We start from the raw sequence: 24,241 nt of genomic DNA, 5'->3' as shown, positions 1-24,241 counted from the left end.
AAACCGGGTTTTATCCCGTTGAGTTACCGTGTTAAAAAGCAATGGCCTAGCCTTTTCTTGCTCGGGGGGGGGGGGGGAACCCCACCCTGCAGGAGTAAATCTTTTAAGCGAGTGATCAGCTAAATGAGCCGCGGTACAGCCTTGCAGCCCAAACCCCCTGACTTGGGGAGGCTTGAAGCGCCTTGACGCCAAAGCCCGAGCACAGAACACGGGACGGATTCACGTGAACGGCAGCTTCTTGGCCAAACCTGTGCTTAGCTTTGAGCTCGTGCTTAGGTTTGAGCTCGTGTGCACCTTTGTGCTCTGGCAGGGCGTGCGATATTCGCGGCCAGTCTTAGCAATGGCTTTTCGTTAGCAAATTACTTAAGGTTGTATGATTGGTCTTTTTTTTTTTTTTTTTTTTTTTTTTTTTTTTTTTTTGAGGGAATTTAGGCAATTTATCGGGCAGGTGGGGCGTCTCGGAGCCGTTGCGCCCGCTAGGCCCCGAGCCGGGACAGACGAGCACAAGTCCTCCAAAGCGCTAGAGAGGCGCCGCGGCGCCCCGTCGCTCCCTGGCGCCGAGGTGCTTCCGGGCGGCGCGGGCCGGCATGGCGGTGGCGGGGGAGCGGCGCGGGCTGGGCCCGGGGTGCGGGGAGGCCCCGTTCAGCCCTTCCGTGCTGGGCACCAGAGAGCAGTGAGTGGCGGCGGCGGGGGGCCGCGGGGAGGGGCCGCCCCAGGTCAGGTTTATAGCGGGAAAGTCGTTGTGGTGGTATCTGGGGAGCGACCTGCTAAGGGAGGCGAGGGCGAACAGCCTCCTCCTTAATTTTTATTAATTGCAATATCTCTTCATTCCCCCCCCCCCCCCCCCGCTCTAGCTGGGATGCTGCATATGAGAGAGAACTGCAAACTTTTCAAGACATTGGAGATGCTGGGGAAATTTGGTAAATAGCATAACTCTGCTGGGGCATTCTTACTGTTTTCTTTTAAAAAACATACATTGCAAAAACACAGCTAATAATATTCCTGAATAGTTCCGCATGTTGGTGAAATAATGGGCAGTTTTAATCTTGGACCCCCCAGATCCCTCTCTGGGCCAATTTTGCAAACAGATTCCTAAGTGGCATTTGGGCAACTGTTACTACACGGGAAGTGAGATGGTAGTTATGGTCTATTTTACTAATTAATACTCATTTTTATCACTGAGCTTAGATTTAGCTAGGCAAACTGCTAGTGCTGTCCTGTTTTTTAATATACTGAGGTCTTCACCTTCCAGAGATGGTATTTCAGTGAATTTGATTCATTTAAACTGAAACAAAGCAAACTTGGAATATGATCTATGTCAATTGTTGCCCAAGTGCTTCAGTAACAGGTACTTAACAAAAGCTGGAGAGAGGGAGTCATGAAATACAATTGCTGTGCTTTTAGTATGTCTTTCCTATCTTGGTTACCTGAGCCCCTGTTTTTAATAGGTTTGGAGAAGAAAGCATGGTTCGCTTAATTAGATGGATGGAAAAACACAAGATCCCCCTTGACAGCTCTGTGCTTGACATTGGAACTGGAAACGGTGTTTTACTGGTTGAACTGGTTGGTATATTGCAAAATTTGTGCTTTCAATACAGAATTAACGCTCAGAACAGAATGGTTTAAATGTTCTTCTCACAAGTGAGAGTAATCATGGCAAGCTGTAACTTATGTGAAAGCCAAAAAGCAAGCAACTTCTTTTGCAACTTCTGTGCTTTTTCCATCAACAGAGCGCTTGTTATGGTGCATGAGGTCTTAGTACTCTTAAACCAAATGGAAATATAAGTGAAATGAATTCATTGCTGTTGATATGCCTTAAAGAACATCCTGTCACAAAAGCGAGACATAATTGCCCCCTTAGATAAGTCCCTCTTATGGGACTTGATATCTAACTCAATGAAGCAGCAATGCCATTAGGGGTTTTCAGAAGTCCAGACCTAGCCAACAGAAGATATGTTGTTCTACCAAATGAAAATATCTGCATTTTTGGCTAGATACACTTAAACTACTAGTTTTTTAGCACTTCCCAGACTGGCAGTATTTTTGATTTCTAAAATTTAAAAATGTGTCTTTAAATCAATGTTAACATTTAACTTGGTGAACATTTTAGGTAGCCAGCCTGAATAGCCCTTATTTTAAATTTACTTTTCTGTTTTCCCACATTTAAAATGTTTTTCTTCCCATTGTTGTGTAAAACACCCACAGGTAATGAAATTAAGTTGATTAATACACAAAATACTTTCACATGCAAAACCAGACCCTTTGTCCATGCTCAGATCTGATGATAATAATCACTACTTATGGAAAAAGTGGTTAAAAACAAGTTGCTTATGTAAACACTTTAAAAAGTTGATAACATTATTTTCAAGAAGTATCCATTTCTGTCAGAGTGGAAGCCTCTTACCAGATGTGTTTTGAAGTGTGATAATGCTGTTATTATGTAGCGGTACAAGTAGTTTAGGAACTCTAGTATTCCTTTCCTGGTTTTGATTGACTCCTCTGGTGTAATATTACAGGAGGGTTGGTAGAGAAAGTAGCCGTCATACTGTAACAGTTTCTACTGTGCTGTATTCTCTGTTAGCTCCATTAGATACTGTAGAAATCAAAAGGGATGCATGTCAAAGTCAGGTTTATAATGCGGATACGGTTGGGATATTTTTAACATGGACTTTGGTTTTAAAAACGTTTAAAGCCTCCTGTACTGCAGACTGGCAGCCAATCCTTGCAAAGAAGTCTTACCATCAAAAGTAGAAATTGCTCATCTCATCAAGAGAATCTAATGTCAAAGCGTAATAATGATTTTTTTTTTAAAGCAGTACTAACTCTATTGTTGAAAAATCTAATGGAAAATTCTATTTATAAGGCCTAATTTTCTCCTGGCAGCACTTATAAATCTGAAATTGATTTCATTCTGTAACAGCAAAACAGCAGCCTGTTAGCTTTTAAAAACTATTGCACTGCACCCTGCTATACATAAGTACCTCAAGTTCTGTTGTTGATTTACTAAGAAATTTTCATTGCAGTTCTTATTTGAAAAGTGACTTTAAAAATTACATGTTTATCATCTCTAAATGACTCAGGATCTCACTTGCTTAGTTGATGCAGAAGAGTATCTTTTTGTGGTAGCTACAAGCTTTTGATAATAGAGTTAGGTTTATTTTGGCAAGCTCATCAACTACAGTAGAACAGTTCTGCCATTGGAGTTTAGACTTGATAATGTCATGGAAATGGCAATAGCAAAGAGGGGAGTCAGAAATCAGTTACACAGGCTATTAAGTAGCACATCCCTGGAAGGCAGCTGTTGAGGGTATGTATCAGACTCATCAGAGCAGGAAGAAGCACTGTAGAATGCAGTTCATAATGGCATGCCTGGGTCCAGTATTCCCTTAACAGTAAAGAAAGATAAATAGGAGTATACTGAGAAAATTACTCTTAATTGCAGCTAGGTCTGGATGAGGCACTGTCAGTTCCAACAGGGAATATTGCACAAAAAGGAGGCAGAATAGCTGACTGACAAACAGGTAATAAGTGGGACCACTCACAGTTTTTATGTGTGCGGTAGACCATGCTCCTACTCCTGCTTACTTGAGAAATCTGGTAGGCGCACTGATGACCGAATTTTTTTTCCTTCCAAAAATTCCAGCTCTTCTAAGGAAATATTGCTATCATGTGGAACTCTGACCTTTTCTTTTTCTGAGGAGCGTGAGCCAAAAGTATTGAAAAACTTCTCTGAGGTGAAAGGAATTCACCACCCAAGTAAGGGGATTTACCATGCAACACCGGAGGCCCAAACATGGTGCAATGCTGATGACATTGCAGACTACCTTCTGCTCTTTAACCTGCTTTTTCTAGAAGTAGCAGAAGAGTGCTTGTTAATACCAGTTTCAGGATCTGAGTCAAATTCCAGGATGCAGTGCAGTCATTTTTGCCATTTTTTAGGGAATGATCTCTTCCTGTCCATAGGCAGAAGTAGTCAGGCCATGCAAGTTTAGCAGCAGTGCATGTTGTTTTTCCTCAAACTTTCCTTACTTGCCTCAGAGACTATAACAGTGAATGGAAACTAGCTCAAGTGACTCATGTTCTCCTTTTCCAGACTGAGGGAGCTGTTGTGGGATCTCTTCTTCCACCCTCAAGCTTTCAGCTCAGGCATCTCAGGAAGCTAGGTTCTCTCTTGGAGCTCTGGGGAGGAACGTGGGCAGAGGGCTGAGCAATATGCTGTTCTTCTTCAAATACAAACAACACAGTCTTTGTGTTTAGCTGAAATTAGTTCTCAATTAACAACAGCTGGCTAGCACTGAGCTTGCACAGATTGAAGGGCTGCTGGGAGGAGGAAGGACTGTTTAAAAAAAAATCTCTTTGTAGGGTTCCTTGCTGTCGAGGTATCAGCCTTTGGAACAAGTAGAGATGCAGCTGATGGCTTGTATGCTGGTTGAAGTCCATGTATTGTTCAAAAACAAACAAACAAAACCCAACACACCTCCCTCTCTCTCTGTTATTACTGCCTGCAGCTGGCTGTAAGATCGTACTCCTTCCTGTTAGGTTTGGATCTAGCCAGGCCAACTGACAGACATGATACCCAAATCTGGTCACTTCAGTTCCTTCTGTCTTGGAATGAAACTGTTACTGCCCCCCTCCCGCACATCCAGCTCCAGCTGATGCGAGGTGCGTTAGCCCATCTGCTTTGCAAAAGGGTTGCTAGGATCCAGTTGCCTGATTTCTTTGTACTGGCTTATCATTATCCAATTCAAGGTTGGATTGGCTGTATACTCTTCTATGTGGTTCCTCACCTGTCTGTGGAAATTACAACAAAGACCTTGTTGCATTCAAATAATTGTATTCAATTAGATATGAACATCACAATAATTAGGAAACCATAAATTTTACAGTATTTTCCTTTACAAATAAAATGTATTGTATATTTTGGCTAATAGGATTTAGGTTATAAATCAAATAACTGCTCAATCCTGTATGTTATGCGAGTATTAAAGAGGGTTTCTTCTCATTTTGAAGCACCTGGCAAACTGGCAGATGTTCTAATCACTGAAAATTCCTGGTTTCTAGGTTACTTTTGGTGCAGATAAGAAAGCCTATTTCCCTGCAGGGTATGACTTTTCACAGTTCTGCTCAGTTTTCCACAAAATTGAAATAAACTAGCTTTCAGTTAACAATTCTTTTGATGAGGTGTCAGACAGAATGGAGTCATTTCAGCTCATTTCCCCAGCTGTTTCACTCCTGTGCTGATAACAGGAATAAAAATGAATAAAAGGGTTTTTTGTGTCACCAAGAGGAGGAGAGGTGACATGGATTATAGATAGGGAATGCACTTGTTGAATAAATATAGTTTGCTAGCACACTGATGAAGATTCTCTGCTTCTGTCTAGGCAAAATCTGGTTACACTAATCTCACTGGGATTGATTACTCTCCTTCTGCAATACAGCTTTCAGAACAAGTAAAAGAGAAAGAAGGGATGTCTAACATTAAATTCCAGGTAAGTGCTGAGAGAAACTGTATTAAGGAAATAGAAAGCAGTTGAACCCAAGGTTAAATGACCTGCTTGCTGTTCAAATGCTTTCACTGTAATATAGTAACAATGCCTTTCATTTGTATTTTAGACCTCATGAGAGGGCTCTAACCAAAACTTGTTAATAAACGTGTATTTACAAGAAGATCTCTTGGTCTACTTTTTTTTCTGCTCACAACAGCCATTAGGGCTAAAAAGATTCCCCTGCTTCTAGTAGGGGGCAGAATAGTGGATTGTCATTTGATGAGTTCTGTGATTTAGTTGGTACGTTCTACATTTCAGATTTGAGATAGAAGATTAAACTCTTAACTGGGAGAATCTAAGTTTGACTGAACTGCCTGTCATACTGAGCATTCTGTCTCTGCTGTGTTGTTTTCCCATCCAGCTCTGTACCTGTGTGATGTCTCCTTTCTTATAGGTCGATTGTAATGTCTCTGTGACGGGCACTGTCTTTTGCTTTGTATTTGTACAGTGCCTGGCACACTGGTAGAGCCTAGGAAACCAGGGATCAAAGTACAAGTAATGACTGAAAGAATGAACTTCCAGATATGTTAGCTTGAGCTTTTGGTGGACAGATACACACATGGACTTTACAGCAAATAGGTTATTATGTAATCCACAGAGGGAAAAGAAGATAACATGGCATTATAATGCGAAAAGCCTCTGAGTTAACCCTCTCCTAAGCATACCTATTGTCAGGTTGGAGGCTTTCTGTTTTGAAGCATTGGTTTGCATTAAAGATTCAGGAGCTCCTGAGCGTAAGATTGTTTTCACAGTTGTAGACTTCTGGTTTAGGTAGAAGACTTCCTGGCTCCATCAGCTGAGCTATCAGGATTTCAGATTTGTATTGACAAGGGGACTTTTGATGCCATAAGCCTTAATCCTGAGAATGCAGCTGGAAAGAGGAAGGAGTATGTGAGATCTCTCTGCAGCGTATTGCAACCGGAAGGCTTTTTCCTCATAACATCTTGTAACTGGACCAAGGAGGAGCTGCTGGATGAGTTCAGAGAAGGTAAGCAGTGGAACAGAGCAATCTACTAACCTGTGGTTCTTCAAGGATGCAGGAGGTAAATTTTAGTGTCCCAGTGTTAGCATATTTACTTTATCAAATCAAGCTTAGACAAAGTCGTGGTAGAAAGACTAGTACATGCCTCAGTGTATCTTCACCATGTTTTTTTTCAAGAATTACAGCTTCTTTATTTGCCAGTGCCAATGTGTCAAGGGAGCACAGATTCTGTTATACTTTGGAGAACAACAATTTTGGGCTAGTTACACAGGGAAAGGAGAGAATTCTATACCCATGTGATTTTTTTTTTCTCTCTCTCTCTCTCTCTCTTGGTCCTTCATTAACAGACCCAGACCACTCACCCAATTCCTTTTGAAATTGGGGTAACATTGTTTCTTGTACTTAGGGAAATTGGCAAGTTTGGACTGTGACGTTCTAGGTCATCTGCTCGTGACCTTTCTGATCCACTCTGAAGGGCTTTTTTAACATGCTGGTCAGCTCCTGAATCTCATTCTTGAAACTCAAGAGTGTGGATCTAATACAGCCATCCTTTCTGGGGAGCTAAAATTACTGGCAAGTTATCATCTTTTCTGCCATTAATTTGTGTGATTCAGCCAGCTAAGATTTTTATTATCCATGGAAGGGTTTCAGCTGTACAAAGCAGCAGTGCAGTGTAACAATACAGTCCTATAAACTTGCAAAGTAACTGACTTGCAAGTCTTCCAAACCAATAAGGAGTGGTTTGCAAAGGGTTATCCAAGAGGAGAATAAAATGACTTCCTTCTAATAAAAGCATTTTAATTTCTGTCTGGCAGGATTTGAAATTCTGGAGGAGCTGCCAACACCCAAGTTTTGCTTTGGAGGAAGAATTGGAAACAGTGTAACAGCATTGGTTTTCCAGAGAAAAAAAGTGGGACCATGCATCTTGGACAGATCAGATTAGTTGAGAAAAGAAAAGCCTGACCTTTAAAGAAACCCTGACAGAAAACAGACACGTGTAAATAAATGCTCTTTGAGTGCACAGTAAAAACACTGTATGGAACTCCAAGGGACTGTAAAACATTGCCCTAGAAACATTTCAACTTTTCATAACTTGCCTGTAAATTTTGTCCTTGCTACAACTTTATTTGGTTTGGGAAGCTGCAGGTATGTAAGTGAGAGGGGAAACAAGGCGTTCTAGTTTTTATGATTAATACAACCGAACAATTTTTGCATTTGAAATATGCAGCTTACATATTTTTTAATTTTTATTTTGGTAACTGGTGACTGATAGAGGTAAATGTATTCTGCAAAGCAGAAATCTTTTTTCTGTTGTGTGGTGTAACGGGAACAAGCTTTTGAGATTTAAGTGCTGGATCTTTTTTTTTTTTCTTTTTTCCCCCTTAGGTAAATATGAATGCAACAGTATTATCCAACACCAATATTTAGTTAAATAAGGACAGAAATGAATATAAAAGCTGTAGCACTTGCAAAAGAGACCCAGTTAGTGTGTTAAATTCAGTTCTCAGGGTCAGCATAGTTCCTCCCTCTGTGGGAAAAGAATTGAGCTCTTGAGTGTTTTTAAAAATCTCACTTGCCTGAATGTGTGCATGCTTTGCCAGTTATTTCCACTGATTCCAGAAATATATAAAGGTGTGATGTTATAATCTCACTAGTAGGTGACATGTGTCTCTTCCATTATTAATTTGCAAGTAATTTTTTGTAATGTCTTAAGAGCCAATAACGAACATCTGCTTCTCCAGTCAATTTTTCAGGACAGATTTTAGCTGCATAAACCCAAAAGAATCTAAACCATAACTATCCACTGCATTAGTTTTTACTTCTGTGTGTGATCCTTTTCTTTTTTAATTTCCTTGCCTTTATTTCTTCTGGATTGCAAAATCCTACTATTGCTTGAAAGGAAGGAAAGTAATATTTCTTTATGCCCTGACAGACATTTACAGCTGATGATAAGCATGTTATTTCAAGCATCCAGGAGGTCCTATTAGGAAATCAGTTTTCTTTTCACAGAAGAAGATCACGTTTGCTCAGAGAACTGCTCTTCGTAGTTTCCAGTCTAAGCAGCATTCAGGAGATCTTGAAGGGTCAAGAAGTACTTCTAGTACTTCCCCAGGGTAGGAAATCAGGCACAAAAGATTTGCACAGTGGTGGGTCCCCCCTCTGCGATCAGTCTGATGACGTTTTCAAGGTAGGAATCCTAAATTCTACATCTTTTTGCACAACAGGATAATCCTGGTTGCTTTGGAAGAACAGCCTAACAGCAGTGGTGAGGAAGCTTAGGCCTGGTGAATAGAGTTCTTTGCATATTTCATCAGGTTCATTTTCCTAATATGAGTGCCAAAAACAAGATCCTGTTATCATCTTGGTAACTATTGTAGTACAATGTACTGCATCTGCCCTGAAAGCTTCCGGCAGCCAACAGGAATGCTATTGAATGTAAGTGGCAATTCAGATATAGTATATTTCTGATGGAGTTCAAAGGATTCAAAGTACACTACTGATACCAAACTCAGTACAAAAAGTATGACACTTTTGTAACAATCTGGGATCAGGTAGGGTTAATACAGGCAAACTTTAATGGGCAAGTACTCTGGCAGGATGTGTTTCGGGCATCTGTTTTATTCCTAGCTGTAATTTTTGCTAATGAAGGCATGATATGGATTTAATCATGGAATGAGAATAAATGAACAACTGTCCTGGATTTTCTTTTAATCAGCTAAGGGGAATCTAACTATAGATTCACACTGCATGAGATACATAGGTTTCAGGGCAAGTGTTGCTTTCTTCTCCATAGAGGATTGATTATTATTTGATTTTGGTTTTAGATACTATTTTTCTATCACTTTTAAAGTTAAAAATAAGCTTCCTAAAACAGTTACATATAAATCTTGACACCAGAAATCATGTAAAATTTGTATCATGCAAATTGCAAAGATAACATGTTGTTCCTGTGCCCTACCTTTCGGATTGTGGGATCCAGTCATAAGGTGGCTACACAGATAAATTAATGTCACCTCTAAAATATTTTGCTGTCTGAAGATATCACAGGCCTGTTGTGAGGAGCCTTAAATGTTGGTTATCTGAAGCAGTTGGGGACAGGAATGTGTTTTTCCCCATAGACAAGGCTCTGTGCTTTGTGCATAGGCAGTTGTCTTTATCATCTCTGTGTTACTTTGGGGCAGGATTCATGTACCCGTCTCTTTCTCAGGTCTGTATAAAGGTTTGCTAGAATCATGCACAGGAAGGCTGAAAAGAAAGAGTCTGCAGGTAGGTGCATTTACAGGGAGGAAGGGTTAGGAGTGGGAAAACAGAGTGGCTCTCGCAAGTGGAATGGCTTTGATTCCTAAATTTGTAGTGGCCCCTTTTTGGTCTCAGATGACCACACGAGCTATTGCTTGAACCTAATGATTTCTGCATCTAATCTACGTAGTTCTATGTAATCTTTGCAGAATAAATGTAGTTCACGTATCCTTAGACAGGCCCAAGCACTTTCAAGTGTCACTGGGGAGTAGAAAAATGCTTGTAAAATGTATTTTAGGAGATTTTTTTAAGGTATAATAGCTGAAGGCCTACTATTTGAAATCTACGGTGTCAGAAACATAATGAATAATGGAGTCTAGGCAGAGGTTTTAATACTGACTGCAGCAATGACTTTTTATTGACTGGTTAGATTTGGAAATGACATGTCAAAGTGTCCTTCATTTTGGGCAGTTCATCTGGCTGGATGCTTCTTTGAGAGATGATACCTTCATAATTTTTATGCTTTTCAATGAAAAAGGTCTTTAAAAGAGAGTAATGAGCAGTGAGTCAGGAGCCGGGGGTGTCTGCTTGTGCTTTGGGGAGCATTTCATGGTGGCTTGTAAAGGCAGGTATCGTCATGAGCGTGCACGTGTGTGACTGGTTTCAGCTGCAAAGTCAGACCTCAGGGGAATAAATACAGCTTTTGAAATACTTTTTACTCCTATTGTTCTGCTATCAGGAGACTCTGTTTGTGATTTCACTGTCAAATACAAGGCTTGTGGCTAGTAAAGTTAACATCTTCTGTGGATCTCAACAGTGGATGAGCCCGCAGGCTTTCAGATGTTTGGGTTTTTAATCCCGCCATTGTGACACCTCCTTGCTACTTACAGGACAGCTGGTTATACCTGAGTTACCAAGTAAGTGTCCACCACACACGTCTCGGTAGGAGTCTCAGGTTTGAGTTATAAACTCAGTCGCATGCAGTGTTAGCATAGAGGACTATTTTTAGTGCTATCCTCCTTTCCTCCACATGCACCTACCTCCTACTGCACTCTGTTGGCTAAAGTCACTTCGTATCTCTCTGTTTGTCTCTCGTTTCAGCCACTATCTTCGACCATTTTCTTCCCTGCTAAAGAAAAGCTTGATTCGCCCTCGCTACCCTAGCGTAGTTGGCGATTGCCAGCTACTCCACTGCAGTATTTTTTAGGAACAAGACACTTCTAGATTCAGCAAGAAGAAAGTTGGGTGAACTAACCTTGGTTTAGTACGTGTGCCAGCACAGTAAAAGGCTATTCATCAGTACTGGGGCTTTATGGGAGAAAACATAAATTTTCTTACTCTAAGAACTGCCTTTTTGAAAGTGAAGATGTGGTTTTATTTCACAGGCTCTCCAGGCCAAGCCATGTGCAGTGCTTCCCTTGCTGCAATACAAACAGCAAATGAAGTGTGCAGCCAAGCAGTGCTGTGAGCATGCTGTCCCACACCTTAGGTGTAATAATAATGTGTTTAAAAGATTGACCGCAGGATGCCAAGGTGGAACGTGGGACTGTCTGCGGTATAGGGTTTGCAGCACTGAACCAGAGCGCTCTCAGAGGCTGGCCTGACGTCTTCACAGAGTTTGCATTATCTCTGTGTTTAAGCAATGAAAAGGATTCACCTCTGAGGGAACATGTCTGTGATTAGAAACGGAGAAGCGCTGTCGTGTAGTTTGCTTCCAAGCTGTCCTGATTCTGCAGAGATTTCTGGTGCCGGCCATGGGGCCAGAGGGTGAGACACCTGCATGGGCAAATGAGGCGATTAACCAAAACGGCTCACTTAGTACCCTTGGATTTGTAACCAGGTGTGCAAGGCAAAGCCACATGTGCAACGTAGGTACCTGCCAAGCTAGGGAGCTGGGCTGACACTGGTCTTGGCAGCTTCTTAGGTGATACTTTTACCTAAGTATGTCTTCTTGAATAGTTTATCCCCATCAGGCACACCTTGCTTTTCTTCATCACTGGTTTTCTAGGTATTTTCACGTTCCAAGAAAGCACTAAGAGTATCACACCACTGTAAGGAAAATCCATGTATATATATTCTGCTATGTCCGTTCTATAGTGTTCCAAGGTAGCTAGCTAAAGACTGCCAAAAATTATGTTATTTTATACCAGACAAAAACTTTAAGTATGGCATTTAGCAACATACAGCAAAATTTTCAGTGTTCTGGCACTCACTGCTTTCCTGATCTTGGCATACAGCAAGGCAGAGAACACGCCTTGCTACAACAATAACAGCATTATTTTATAAGCCCTTTGAGCATTTTAACATATCATATCACCCTCTGTAAAATATATGGAAAGCCCATAGAAAATAAATGGGCCAGGGCTTTGCATTGCCATAAGGAGAGCTGCCTTTGCGTTCCCATTGCCTGCTCTCCTCCCGGGGACGAGAGGGGAGGCAGGGCGTGATGCTGCCTGCCCCTGCCACTGAACGGGTGGCACAGACGGATACGGAGGGGATGGGTCCGTTGCATGTCTTGGCTGGAAGCGCGTTGAGTGCGATCGAAGCCTTGTGGCAGCCGTGGATTTGGGGAACGATGGATACCTAGGGCGTTCAGTGGAAGGGGATGAGGCGTTACAGCCTCAAGACAAAGGAGGAAAAAGTAACGCTGGTGTGCTTTATTTGACACAAGTAAGGGCAAATGGCTTAATTTCCATTTGGTAGGTAACAGTATACCTTGGAATGAACGTATTTCTAGGTTACTGGCAGCTAAACTGAATGCTGTCAGGCAAACAAGTGATGTAGCTGAAAGGTAGCCTATAAATTCTGGGTAAGAGGAAGTGCGTAAGCTCATGCTGGAAAGCCAGAGCTAATAAACACCGGTAAGAGAAAGGAAACGAACCTCATGGTTCATGTTCAGGGACACTGTCTCATGTCAAGCAGAGATGGGAAGAATACACATTTACTGAGCAACTGGAAATGTCGATGGGGTCGTGCACTGAAACCCTTCATTAGCAGCACAGAGACATGCCCACACGGTGTGGTAACCCCCCATCCGTCCTGAAACACTGACCAGGAAAAGACAGGGTAGCGTGAAGAGCCATCAGATTTTCTCTAATGCCTCCACTAAAAAATGAGCTGGTGTTTGAAGCAGAAGGATGTAGGCTCTTCCACCCCAGGCTGTGGCAGTAGCTGGCTGCTGCCCTACCCGAAGGCACCCAAACTCCCCAGGGACGGCATCTGTTGACTGTCCAGCACAGCGTTCTGCTCTGAGCACGTCCACAGCTGCCTCAGTTGCTGGGCGTGAGGGACAACTCTTGGCTTATCTTAAGCCAGTTCAGATGCAAACGTGGATGACAAAGTGATTAGTGCATTCAGGTGTGAGGAGAGTTCGCATACGTATTTTATGGTCTAATTACTTTATCCTACAACTGCTTCATTAAAAATATTCAATCAACTAGAAGAGCCAGAAGTCAGGTCTCGCCATGCTGCAGGCTAGTGCTTAACTTACCCAGGAGAGCGTCCTAAGTGTTAGGCTACAGGCTTAGGTTCACTCGGGCTGACCAGCTCTTCCATGGTTTCCATGGCAAGGGGTGCAGCGTTAGCAGTGCTTCCCTTGCTGATCCGTATCCTAGGACAGCCTCCAGCGCGGCAGTAGTGCCCTCTCCCAAGGCGGGGAGGGAAGCAGCAAGTGAAGGGGGAGCTGACACATGCAGCTGCTGCGCGTGTGCGACAAATAATCTGTGAAATAAAAGAGGGATTTCTAGGTTTGGTGCAAATCCCATCGTATGCTAGATGGAGGAAGAACTACAGTCCTCATTACAGCCCCCTGCACAGCAACGCTTCAGTCAGGGTATCAGGTCTCCTTGATTCAGGTACTCTGTGGACTACAGCACGTTGATCGTGTTACAGAGGTGTGCTTGCTCTCTGCGTATGGAGCATTTGTTAAAGATACTTCCACTTGCTGTCACTTAGATTCCTTGAATTTTAGGATTTCTCCTGAAACCGGAGGGTGGTTTCTGAAGCAGGTCTCCGTTTTGTGCTGTTGGAGACCTTGAGCGGAGCCGAGACGCCCCGTGAGGGCCTGGCACCGAGGCAGAGCCGGGCAGTGGGGACCTCTCCAGCAGCTCGGACGGTCTCGCCCGGTGCTCGGCCTCGGGCAGGTCCCTGAGCTGTGCGCTGCGTGGCGGTGCTAGGGACAGCCCCTGCTCCTCACCCACGCGTGACGGATGAAACCGTGAGCGACTGGAAGTGCTCGGGTGCTTAGCCGAACGGAGAAGGGTTGCATTTACCTTTCCACGGAGTTTCCATCTAGACAAGGAAAGCTCTAGATGGCGGGTAGTGAAGGCGCTGACGTTGGAGACACCTGCAAATTAAAGCAGCTCAGGTTTTGACTGAATGAATTTACTGTCCACAGCGACTAAACTCTTGGGCCCCATTCTTCAGAGCTGAAAATCAATTTCCATCTTTTTGCCTTTTGACAAATACCTTCTACACTGTCACCGGAGTGGGGACTCGTGGCCCACCTTTACATTTAAATGATGTGACTTAAAACACTGTGAAAAACAGGCTTGATACTCGGGCAATGGGCTTCCACGCGCACGCAGCACCCCGCAGCCAACTCACCCCTCTCAAAGCAGAGGGCATGAGAGGTTCAAAATGCTATTTCTGTACTGGGCTGCAGAAGGAGACAGAAAGCAGCCGTCGGCTCCGCTCTTGGAGACGGACCCTGCACCGCACGAGGCCGCCACAGGAATGGATTCAATTATGCCGCGAGCTTTATTATTGAAATAGTCAATTGGGAAAGCATAAAAACGCGTTCTCAAACTTGATTCCCAAAGTTCTGGAAAAGGAGTTTAACAGCGTTTTATTTTTATTGTTGGCAATCTGAACCTGTGATAAGAAAAGCAGACGGTTTACTGGGTTGGAGGAGCTGGGGCAAAAGCCCCTTCACGTCATCAAGCCCTTTTTTCCTCTTCATAGCTCATTAATACCAGTTGGTCCTGTCCAATTTTGTAAGCACCAGGCGATGAAGCACTTCCTTGGAGACACTAGTCCTCACTTCACTGGCAAGAGCTTCTCCTCCTGCAAACTTCCAAATTTTCCCCCAATACTTAGGGTTACTTATCTCCTGTCCTCTTCATTATACTAAATACTAATTGATAGTCTTCCTCGACCTGCATTTAGTGTCTCGGACTGGGCACCAGCTGGGCAGGGCATTTTAAACACTGGTTATATAGTTAAAGCCTCCCTTTGCCTTCGGTGTGCGCGTGCCCTCACTGTGCGTTACCCATATCACATCCAGCAACGGCCCCGACCGTCCAGCGAAACGGGTGCAATTTAGACGCCGGAGGCCCCAGATTCGCTTGCCGGTGACGTCTGCGTTGTCGGCTTGCAGCTGTGCAAAACCCACGGCGGCAGGTCGCTCCCACGGGCCGGCCCCGAGCGCCGCGCGGGCTCCGCGGCCGCCGTCGGGGGTCTCTGCCGGTGCGGGCGCCCGCGGGACGCCGCCCCCGAGCGCGGCGGGGAGCAGCGCCGGCCCCGAGCTGGCCGCGCCGGCAGGAGGCAGCGTCGCTCTCCGCACGGGGCCGCGGCTCCGGGCCGGGCGCTCGGGGCGGGCGAGCGCGGCCGTCCCCCGCCGCGAGGAGGGTCGGCGCCGCCGCCGGGTCCCGCGGAGCCCCCGCCGCCTGCAGCGCGGCGTGCGCGGTCCTGCTGCCGCCTCTCCCCGCGCCGCCGCCGCCGCCGCCGCCTCCTCTTGCTGCTGCTGCTGCTGCTGCTGCTCCGCGGCCGCCGCCGCCCCGCGCGGGCGAAGCGGCGCGGCCAGGTGCGCGGCGCTGCGCGGGGCGCGCTCGCAGGTGCGCGGCGCTGCGCGGGGGCCGGCCGGGCGGCGGCCCTGCCTCCGCGGCGGCGCCGCGCCCCGCTCAGGAAGTGACAAGCGCATTTCCTCCCTCCGCGCCGGCCCGGCCCGGCCCGCCCGCCCGCAGCGCGGCGGCGGCGGCGGCAGCGAGCGCGGCACCCGGGCCGCGGCGGCGGCACAGTAAGCGGGGGCGCGGGGGGCGCGGGGGGCGCGGGGCTGGGTCGCGGGTGGCCGCGGGCTGCGCCGCGCCTCGCAGCGCGCAGGTCTCCGCGCGGGCGTTGCTGCGCCCGGCGGCTGCTGCTGCTGCTGCTGCTGCGGGGCTCCGCGGCTGCCGTGCGCGGAGGGTCGGGGCTGGCGGTGCGGCGGGGGCTGCGCGGGCGCGGCCGCCCCGGGGGGGTCCCCCAGCCCCCCAGCGCCGGCGGCCGTGTCGCGCTCGTAGAAACGCCGTGCGTCGCGGTTCTCCATTGAAACGCGCTGGGTTGCCCCAAACGCTCGTGAAGGCGCAGGTTCTGCACGTGCGGATCTCTGGAGCGAGGGCGGTTTCCGCGCCAACTTCGGGGCCGAGTTTGCTGGCAGCGGGAGCCCTGCGCCGGCTGTCGCGGTGCGGTACCGCCGTCTTTGTGCGCCCCGTTGGCAGCCGTCCCCGACGCTGGTGCGCCGCGCCGTGCCCCCCTCGGGAACCCTCCGGTGTACGAAGTAAGCGTAATTTGTTATGAAATAGGCTGATAGACCAGGCTGCGGGCTGGAATTTAAACCAGATGTGCATATTTTCCTTTTGAAGCCTCAAACAACAATAAAAGTGTATTTTGACAGATTTAAAGACTACTTGCAAATTGCAGAGGTAGCAGTACCTTGGGACGATGCTGTAAAAACACTGAGTTCTCAGAGCAGCTTTATGGTTTCTTCTTCTTTTTTTTTTTCCTCTCCTTTTTCCCCCCCGCCCCGTCCATGCTCGTGCCGGGGTCCCTCCCCGCGTGTCGAGGGTGCCTGGAGCTGCTGCCGCTGCTCGGGTAGCAAAGCGCCCGAGCGTGCCAGGGACGGCTTCCCTCGGCCCGCCTCGCACGCAGGCAGGGATATTCACTAGGGCTTGTTCTGGAGAGGGGAAGAAAAAAAGGGAAACAAACCCCCAAAGCATTGTAGATAGCAGTTCTGTAGAAAGTATTTGGGATGGGTCACAAAATGGATGGAAATTCAATTTCTTTTTACTGTCATTTAAATCGGAGCTGCTTGACTAGCTCGGGCGCTTACCTGCCCTGCGTCACTGCAGCTTCGAAGGGGGATGCTGGGGTTTGAGAGAAGGAGGGGAAGCTCTCGTTGCTTTTCGAAGTCCCCCACGGTCTGGGGGCTGCTGGTGGCTGCTGGTGGCTTGGCACCTTCGCCTTGCGGCGGGGTGCTGGGGTGCAGGGTGCTCGGGTGCTGGGCTCGGCTAGCACCTGGTTACTGCGTGCTGCAAAGGGCTGCCGTTCGGAGAGCAGCGCAGCCCCCGCGCTCTCAAAGCCGGGGGAAAAACCCCAGCCAGAAAACCCCACGCAGAGCGGCCTGCCGGGGAGATGTTCCTGCTCTCCGCCTCGGAGGTGGGAATTCCCCCTTGCCCGGGGACTGGCTGGAGAAGGCTTGTGGGAGACACCGCGTCCGGGGCCACCGCGGAAGGGGCCGGCGGTGCTGGGGCGCTGAGCCCCTGCCCGGTTCCCGTGTGCGGTCTGGCGTGTGAGTCCCCCGGTCTAAACTTTTTCATTTCCAGGTTAAATGTGGGAGAGGGAGGGATATCTTTGTGGGTTCCAGTGTGGGATGTAGCCAAGGTCTCTAGGAATCGCTTCGGTTATTATTGCGGAAAGCGCAATTGCCCTTGAAAGGGGAGCTGGTAAGAACCCGGAGAGCTGAATCTGAAGCTTTGCCTTTGCATGTAAAATTAGGGTAGGTCTGCTTAGTGTCTAATTGATTTCTGTGGATGAGATCCAGATTTTTATATGTGGCTATCAAGCAGGCTGTGAGACAGATCCTGGCTTGATTTAGGCTAATTTTCAGGAATGGGTGCGTGCATGCATAAATACATGTGCATAAGTGTGCACACGTGTAAATATGTAAGCACATGCCAATATAAATCCTAAAATCCACTTATAGTTGTGGTTAATTTTTCTCGGTATTAAAGGTTTGCTTCGGTTTCAGCAAATGTATTGGTAGAACAAGATACACAGCTTTTTGCCAAAATGTATGTATTTTGGTGTAGAGCAGGCATAAGGAGCTACATCCTGAAGGTGAAGAGAGGGGTGACAAAGTTTCTGCAGCTTGTCCATTTTATCGTTTCTGGTCAACACCTGAGTTCTTGCCTAGCAGCTGTGGAGTTTGCGGCTGTTCCTCCTTATCTTTTCTGTCTGTCTTGTAATAATATTTGTAGATGAAGAAAAAGAAACTCTGTCAGGAAGGATATAATTTGTATTTTCCTTGTCAAGCCTCAGTTGAAAAGAGGACGCAGAGGCTGCAGACAGGTTTTGCCGGAGCTAGTCCTGCTGAGCAGTAATCCACACCAGGGCAGGCTTTGGGCCGGAGGGCTGGAGCCGCGCGAGGTGCCCGGGATGCCCCTTCGCCGGGAGGGCTGGGTCCCCTCGGCGGGGAAGGAGAAGGGCAGCGTCGTCTCTGCACGCCGGCTGCTCTGTTAGAGGGAAAATACATTCAGGAAGAAAGTCCTTGTTTTTGCCACCGCTGGGGGTGACCCGGCCAGCGGAGGAGCGTGGCAGACAGCTTGCTTGAGGAGTTAGAGAAACTATCTTTAAGGCTGACTTTTTGCTCCTTCCTCTCCCAAATGGGGAGGAGGAAGAAGAGGAAGCAAGTCTGGTGACTAGGGGAAATGGAGGGGGGAAAAAAAAAAAAGAAGAAAAGTCTGAAGGGTGTCGGCGGTGTCAGGCGTTTCATCCGCTGTCCCCGAGGCTGGGGAGCGAGGCGGCGATGGCCGCGTCCTCGTGGCCCTGGGTGCTGCTGGGCGGTGGGCTCGCCGGGGAGCTGCCTCGCGTCACGGGGTCCTTGCGAGGCCGCGTAAAAGCCTCATCGAAGCAGCAGCTTCTCCCGCGCATGCCTGCTCCCGGGAGGGCTAAATATAAATGCCTCGGCCGGAGAGGAGGGGATTTTCCGCCGGGCTGCTCGCGGGCGCCTGCGAGCCCGTCGGGTGGTTAAGGCGCACGCTTGGCGCAGGTGGGGTGACCCCGGGGAGCAGCTCCACCACGTTGGGGTCCCCTACGGAGGAGCAGCCCGACAGCTCCCGCTGGGCACCCCGGCCTCCCTGCCGCCGCGGGACGGCTCTGGAAGAGCCTTTGCCTGGCCAAGGTCGCGCTGCGGGCTGGCCGGCGCTGCCCGTGACCCGGCCGCTCGCTGGTGCCAGCGGTGCAGAACGCGGCTCTGGTCCAGTGCACCCGAGAGCAGATCCTCGGGCTGTTTTGTTTTTCCAAACTTTTACGAGTTGGCTGCCTTTAGAGAAACAAAATTCCCAGGCGAGAGCTTGTTTCTGAAGCTCCGCCAAGCTGGTGCGAGCTCTGCTCTTACAGATTTTGGAGACGTAAATCTTTGGCCGTCAGCAGGTTAAATGCGTATTGGAAACTGAAAAGTGTCGTTGTGCAATAACGCGCACCCAGAATCTCTCTCGGCTTCTGGTGGTTGCTCCACGCGGCGTGAAGCCTATCGAGAAGATCTGGTATGTTAGAAGTTTCTCTCAAAAGTCCCTGGAGGAGGAAAGTGGGCTGCACTGAGCAGTAAACTTCTGCAGGACCACTGAAGACGGCCCCAAGTCCAGCCGTCCTCGGCGCGGGAGGGTGTGGGTCTCTGCGTGGGCCGATGGAGATGTACCTGTGTGTGTCCAGCTCCGCAATCACCGTGCTTGAATAATAGTTGAAGAACGATGCAGGAGTGCAACGAATCTGTTCTGGTGAGGTGGCTGGCTGGTTTTTATACCAAAAAAAAAAAAAAAAAAGGGAGGCTCGATCATGGCTTTTTGTTTTCAGAGGGTTAAATATAGCATCATCACTGGTGTCACTCCACTGTGGTGCATTTGAATCATCCCCTGGGTTATATAATGCCCTATATTCATGGAACCTGGCCATAGCTTTTGCTTTCAGCAGCCAAAGTTCAGCACTTTTAAAATTACGCTGTGCGGTAGGTATGGGACCATAGTGAAAGAAGAGTTTTACTTTGTGGCTGTTTCGTGCTCATATATCTTTACATCTCCTAGGGTTTGTAAAGAATGAAATCTGGCAAACTTTGATCCAGCAGTTGGAAAACCTGCCCTCCCCTTCCCTGTTCAAAGCCACCCGAGGAAGAGATGACCACAGCTCATTGCGAAGGCAGACGGGAAGCAGGGCTTGGGGGTGGTGGTGGTCCAGGATGACCCTGCAGCTGGTGCAGATCAACAGGTTGATGGTCTGGGTGGCTGGTCTGGCCGGGCTGGTTGAGGGGATGCACCCACCGTTCTGCTCCTAAATACGGGGTCTTCTCGGGGAACCTTGGTGCATGTTGTTGAAGTCCTGTGGAGAAGGGCATGGCCAGGGGCTGAGAGGAGAGGACTCCCGGTGAGTGCCCTGCTCTGCTGAACGCTGCTGGAGGAGTTAGCTGATCGCGCGCAGGTTCGCCTGCAGACCGGCAGCTCTGCGGAGCGGCCGGGTGAGTAAATCCTGGGGTCCGTCAGGCGTCAGCCAACCCGTCCAGCCTAACGAAGGACATAGGCAGGAGCGGGCAAGAGCAGTCTGCGAGCAGGTGCAGGGGTTGTTCTGGGAACTCTTTGCTTGCCTGCATCTCCCTGTGTTTTTTATAAAATACTGTGTCGTATTTCCTAAAATCTTGGGGTATCTGATTTCTTTCAGAGACCTGCCCCATGAATTATTTAAAGATGTGTTGTCTCGTGCTGACTGTCTAAAATGTTTTGGGTGGGTGGGGAAATCTGATAAAACCAATATAAAATTTAGTAGGAACAGAAAGATTTCATTCTGTGGAGAGCCAAACTGTTTGCTAAGTAATCTTTTTTAGGGAGATAGCTGTCTAGTGGTTAGAGGACTTAACTGCATTTAGGAAATTCCTTCTCTGTCCTTATCCCTATCACAAATTCTTTCCGTGACCCTAGCAAAGCCTTTTTACTTCTCTGCCTCAGTTGCCCCAGCTGTACGACTGCAGTAATTACTGCACTTCTTCACCTTTGGGAAGCGGTACGGAAGTAAAGCTGGATTAACCCGGCAGCGAGTATTATTTCTGCTCGGGACCGGCTCTAACAGCCCTGTGAGGTCAGGTGGCCCTGGCAGTTTCTCATCTCGTGCGGTGTGGGACGGTGGCAATGAGCGTGGATGGCACGAGTTTCATACTCGTGTGCTAACCTTCACGTTACTGAAAGTGCCTTAGTGGCCTGCTGGATAATCCTTGTGGATGCCGTGAAATCACCGCAAGCGTGTATTACTAACCCCACTATCGCGTGCTTTTTTGTCACAGCTGTTACAAATGAATATTGTATAATACTTTTGAAAGGACAAGTTTTAATACTATTAAATAGATGCCAAAAGCTACTGTTAGTGCAAATGCTGGAGATCTGTTACAATCCTGAAGATACAGAAAGCATTAAAAATATCTACATTTGTTTTTTGTAGCATCTCCGTTAGTTCAGAAAAGATAATCTGTTCATTGGAGTATCAGTTGTGTTGTAATTGAAATATAATGCAATAGAGAATACTTTCCACAAGGAAAGGGTGGTGGTTAATGAAGATTTACAGTTACTGATAACTTCATTTAAAAAGTAAGTCACCCACGTTTTCTCTTGCCCAGGGTTTATGTTGTTGGTAGAAAATTACTTTTCCCATGGAGGTTTCGGATGAATTGTTGTTATTGGATACAGCTTGAGAAGGGCAGAGGCTGGATAAATTGCAAACATTTCTCATGCTTTCTGCCTGGAAGAAGGCTCAACATTGGTTAAATAATTCAAGCTAAGAACGGGGTTCTGCCTCCCCGCTGCCAGCACCTGTCAGGGATGTCAGCGGTCTTGGAGCTGACCCTGAATCGTGACAAGGCATCACCTACTTTGGCTTTAAGCATCTGGAATTAAGTGTGGTTACATTAATTGTGTGTGGCAGGTCCACTCTTTGCCATTCTCGCATGTGTATTGAACTGAATGCTTTCTTTGGAAGCAGCGCTATTTTAAGCGCAACTGAGACCGGGCTGAAAACGCTATCAAACCATCTCATGCTCCCCTCTGTCCTGACGAGCTGAGTATTTTAAACGTCGTTTAAGAAATCGAAGTCTCCTGTGTGGTCGATTGGGTTGTGGGCGCCCTCCTTGCATGCGCTCCCTCGTCATTGCCCTGCACGCGGCAGCCACGCCGCTGTTCGCGGTGCCCGAGCAAGACCCTGGGTTGAGAAAGAGCCGCGTCAGGACGGAAGCAAAAGCCCCGCTGGCCTCCGGAGGGTCTAGTTCTTCAGGCCTCGTGCTAGCACTTGCCCAAGTCGTCGTTGCCTCCGTCGGGATGTAAGCTGGTCTCTCGGCATGGTCAGCTGAACGGCTCTGCGGGGCGTCGTTCGAGCCCCGGAGCCTGCGGTGCTCCTCTGGGCCCATCGGGATGTCTGTGTGCTTAGTGACTTTCTGAATTAATTCTTCTTTGAGCGTGTCTTTTAGAAGAGCCATCCAGTGTTGATGTAAAAGCTTAGTGTTGGCTGAGAACCCACCACGACTGCTGGCAAATCGGTAGTTGCCACACTGATTGCCAATACTGTTCATAAAAAATTCACTTTTCCCTTAATCTGAATCTGTGTAGTTCCAACTTCCCGCATCGCTGGATGTTGTTGTACCTCTAATCTGCTCCATCTGAAGAAATGTAAAAGTATTTTCTTCCCTTACCGCTGGTGATCAAGTCATTCCTCGAGTCGATCACTGCACCAGCGTATTCAAATCTCTTAGTTATCCTTGGGTTCTTTTCCAAACCTTAATCAGACATCGCAGAAGGCTCCAGGCGCCAGAGCTAGATTCCCATAGTGGCTGTGTAGTACAAAATACGGCGGCGATACTGTCTCTCCTCTTCCTTGGGATCCCCGGTTTGTGTAGCCACTGATCGTGTTCACCGCGTGCTTTGATCACCCATGGCACAATGCAGGAGTCTTTCTAAATTCCCCTGCCTTGGAGGTGAGGATCTCCCAAGCAAGGCCTGCATTCTTCATTTGTAAGGTGTAACTTTGCATCTTGGTCAAAAGCTGTGCTGTTTGCTTCTGTCCAGTGTGTGTTACTAAGTTATTCTTCTCCGTATTTACTGTTCTGCCAGTCTTTAGTCACTTCTAAACTTGAGCAATGCTTATTTTGTTTTCTTCTGAATTGTTGCTAGAAATATTATATGGCATTGGATGGAAGTCTAGCTTGTGCAGAACCCCATTAATACATATCCACTCAATATTGGCTGTTTAGTTGCAGGTCTGTTTGAGATGTCTCAGTTAAATGGTTATCAATACCTGTCTTTCATTTTTGTGCATTTTAATCAAGTCTTTTTTACCAGCACTACCTTTCAGCAACCAAAGCTAGATCTCAACACAAAGATACCAAGTTATCAAGAGATCTGTTTTTTTCGTTGTTGTTAATTGTGCGTCCTGACTTTAAATCCTTAAATTGAAAACTGGATCTTGTAGGACCTGTTTCATTTTGTCTGGGATCATCAGTTTTCCTTCTGAAACATTATTTTTTCTTCCTGGAACTTCCCCAGTGCTCTGTGACACCTTGAAAAATTAGCATTAACAGTTCAGAAGGCTTTTTGGCATGACTTTTGAAAGTCTAAGGTGTAAATTATTTGGAGCTGTTGTTTTAGAAAGGGCTATATTTAGTGCCTGCTGTTTAATGTTATCCCAGGTTACTCTTAACCACAAGTATGACTATATCATTGTGCACTCTTCTCGGTAGAGAACAAACCATGTATTGAGCATTTCTCCCTTTTCTGCATTATTACTAGTGTTGTGCCTTTCTGTCTCATTATGGACCAGTATCACTAGAGGGACTTTCATTTGTTTTTAATATCTACACCCCCCCCTCTACCTTGTTTTCTACATCCCTGTTCTCACCCTAGAGTGTGGGTTTGGGTTTTTGGTTTTGTTTTTTTTGGTGCTCTTCTACTCACATTACCACTTTTCTGTGACTTCCCGTTATTCATATTTATTACCATCAGTATAGGGAAATGTAAAGTATTAGTAGTATCACATTGGTTACTAAGGCCCGGGGGAGCTGGGGCAGTGCTAGCAGCGAGCTGTCCATGGGAGCCCTGGCACGGAGCCGGCACCGGGAGAGGGCTGGCACCTCTCTGGTGCTTCCCGTTTCTGCAGGCGCTGAGGGGTCGGTTTCTCTTCCGGGTTTTCTTGCTGGGGGAGTGGGCAGGAAAGGAGGCACTCTTCAGCTTTTCAGGGGGTCCTGAGCTGAGCTAAACTTTCACCCAAGCCCCAGCTCCCTTCTGGCTCTACCCCGCTGCAGCCCGCAGAGCTGTCGTACCAAGAGTCGGTCGTTAGTGCATGGAGAGGATCCAGGCGTTGGAGGGTTGCAGTAGGGAAAATGCAGATTTCTTTTTCTTTACTGCATGTCCAGAGTTATAAATGACGTGATACCTTGGGGTGGGTGAGCAGTCTTGCCCCATGCCTTTAGGGAGCTTGA

General features: G+C 47.2%; 2 protein-coding genes across 4 annotated transcripts in view; both read left to right on the top strand.

Moving 5' to 3' along the window:
* The first annotated feature begins 538 nt into the window (after positions 1 to 538).
* Positions 539 to 9,229, top strand: EEF1AKMT2 (EEF1A lysine methyltransferase 2). 2 transcript variants are annotated; one of them, XM_026115884.2, is made up of 6 exons: positions 539 to 673; positions 855 to 920; positions 1,449 to 1,563; positions 5,382 to 5,489; positions 6,318 to 6,534; positions 7,344 to 9,229. In XM_026115884.2, the coding sequence occupies exons 1-6, from the start codon at positions 588 to 590 to the stop codon at positions 7,469 to 7,471; spliced, it is 720 nt and encodes a 239-aa protein (XP_025971669.1). In that variant the 5' UTR covers positions 539 to 587; the 3' UTR covers positions 7,472 to 9,229. The 2 variants fall into 2 exon arrangements, with proteins under 2 accessions (XP_025971669.1, XP_064370429.1); XM_064514359.1 differs by lacking the exon at positions 855 to 920.
* A 6,472-nt stretch (positions 9,230 to 15,701) lies between these two features.
* Positions 15,702 to 24,241, top strand: part of FAM53B (family with sequence similarity 53 member B) — a 54,887-nt gene continuing 46,347 nt past the window's right edge. Inside the window, exon 1 of one of the 2 annotated variants that reach the window (XM_064514353.1) lies at positions 15,702 to 15,784. The gene's annotated coding sequence lies outside the window, so the exon portion shown is untranslated. Of the gene's footprint in view, positions 15,785 to 19,152; positions 19,518 to 24,241 lie in introns of those variants that run through there. The other variant, XM_064514356.1, reaches the window with a different exon arrangement.

The sequence above is a fragment of the Dromaius novaehollandiae genome, chromosome 6, assembly GCF_036370855.1.
Source record: "Dromaius novaehollandiae isolate bDroNov1 chromosome 6, bDroNov1.hap1, whole genome shotgun sequence".
Taxonomy (NCBI): Eukaryota; Metazoa; Chordata; class Aves; order Casuariiformes; family Dromaiidae; genus Dromaius; species Dromaius novaehollandiae.
This window is presented reverse-complemented; position numbering and strand designations above follow the sequence as displayed.

Excerpts from the sequence above, each read along its gene's own strand:
- EEF1AKMT2 (XM_026115884.2), top strand. The coding sequence starts at position 588 with ATGGCGGTGGCGGGGGAGCGGCGCGGGCTGGGCCCGGGGTGCGGGGAG. Across the intron at positions 674-854 it reads GTGCTGGGCACCAGAGAGCA|CTGGGATGCTGCATATGAGA; the intron begins GTGAGTGGCGGC and ends CCCCCGCTCTAG. Across the intron at positions 921-1,448 it reads GGAGATGCTGGGGAAATTTG|GTTTGGAGAAGAAAGCATGG; the intron begins GTAAATAGCATA and ends TGTTTTTAATAG.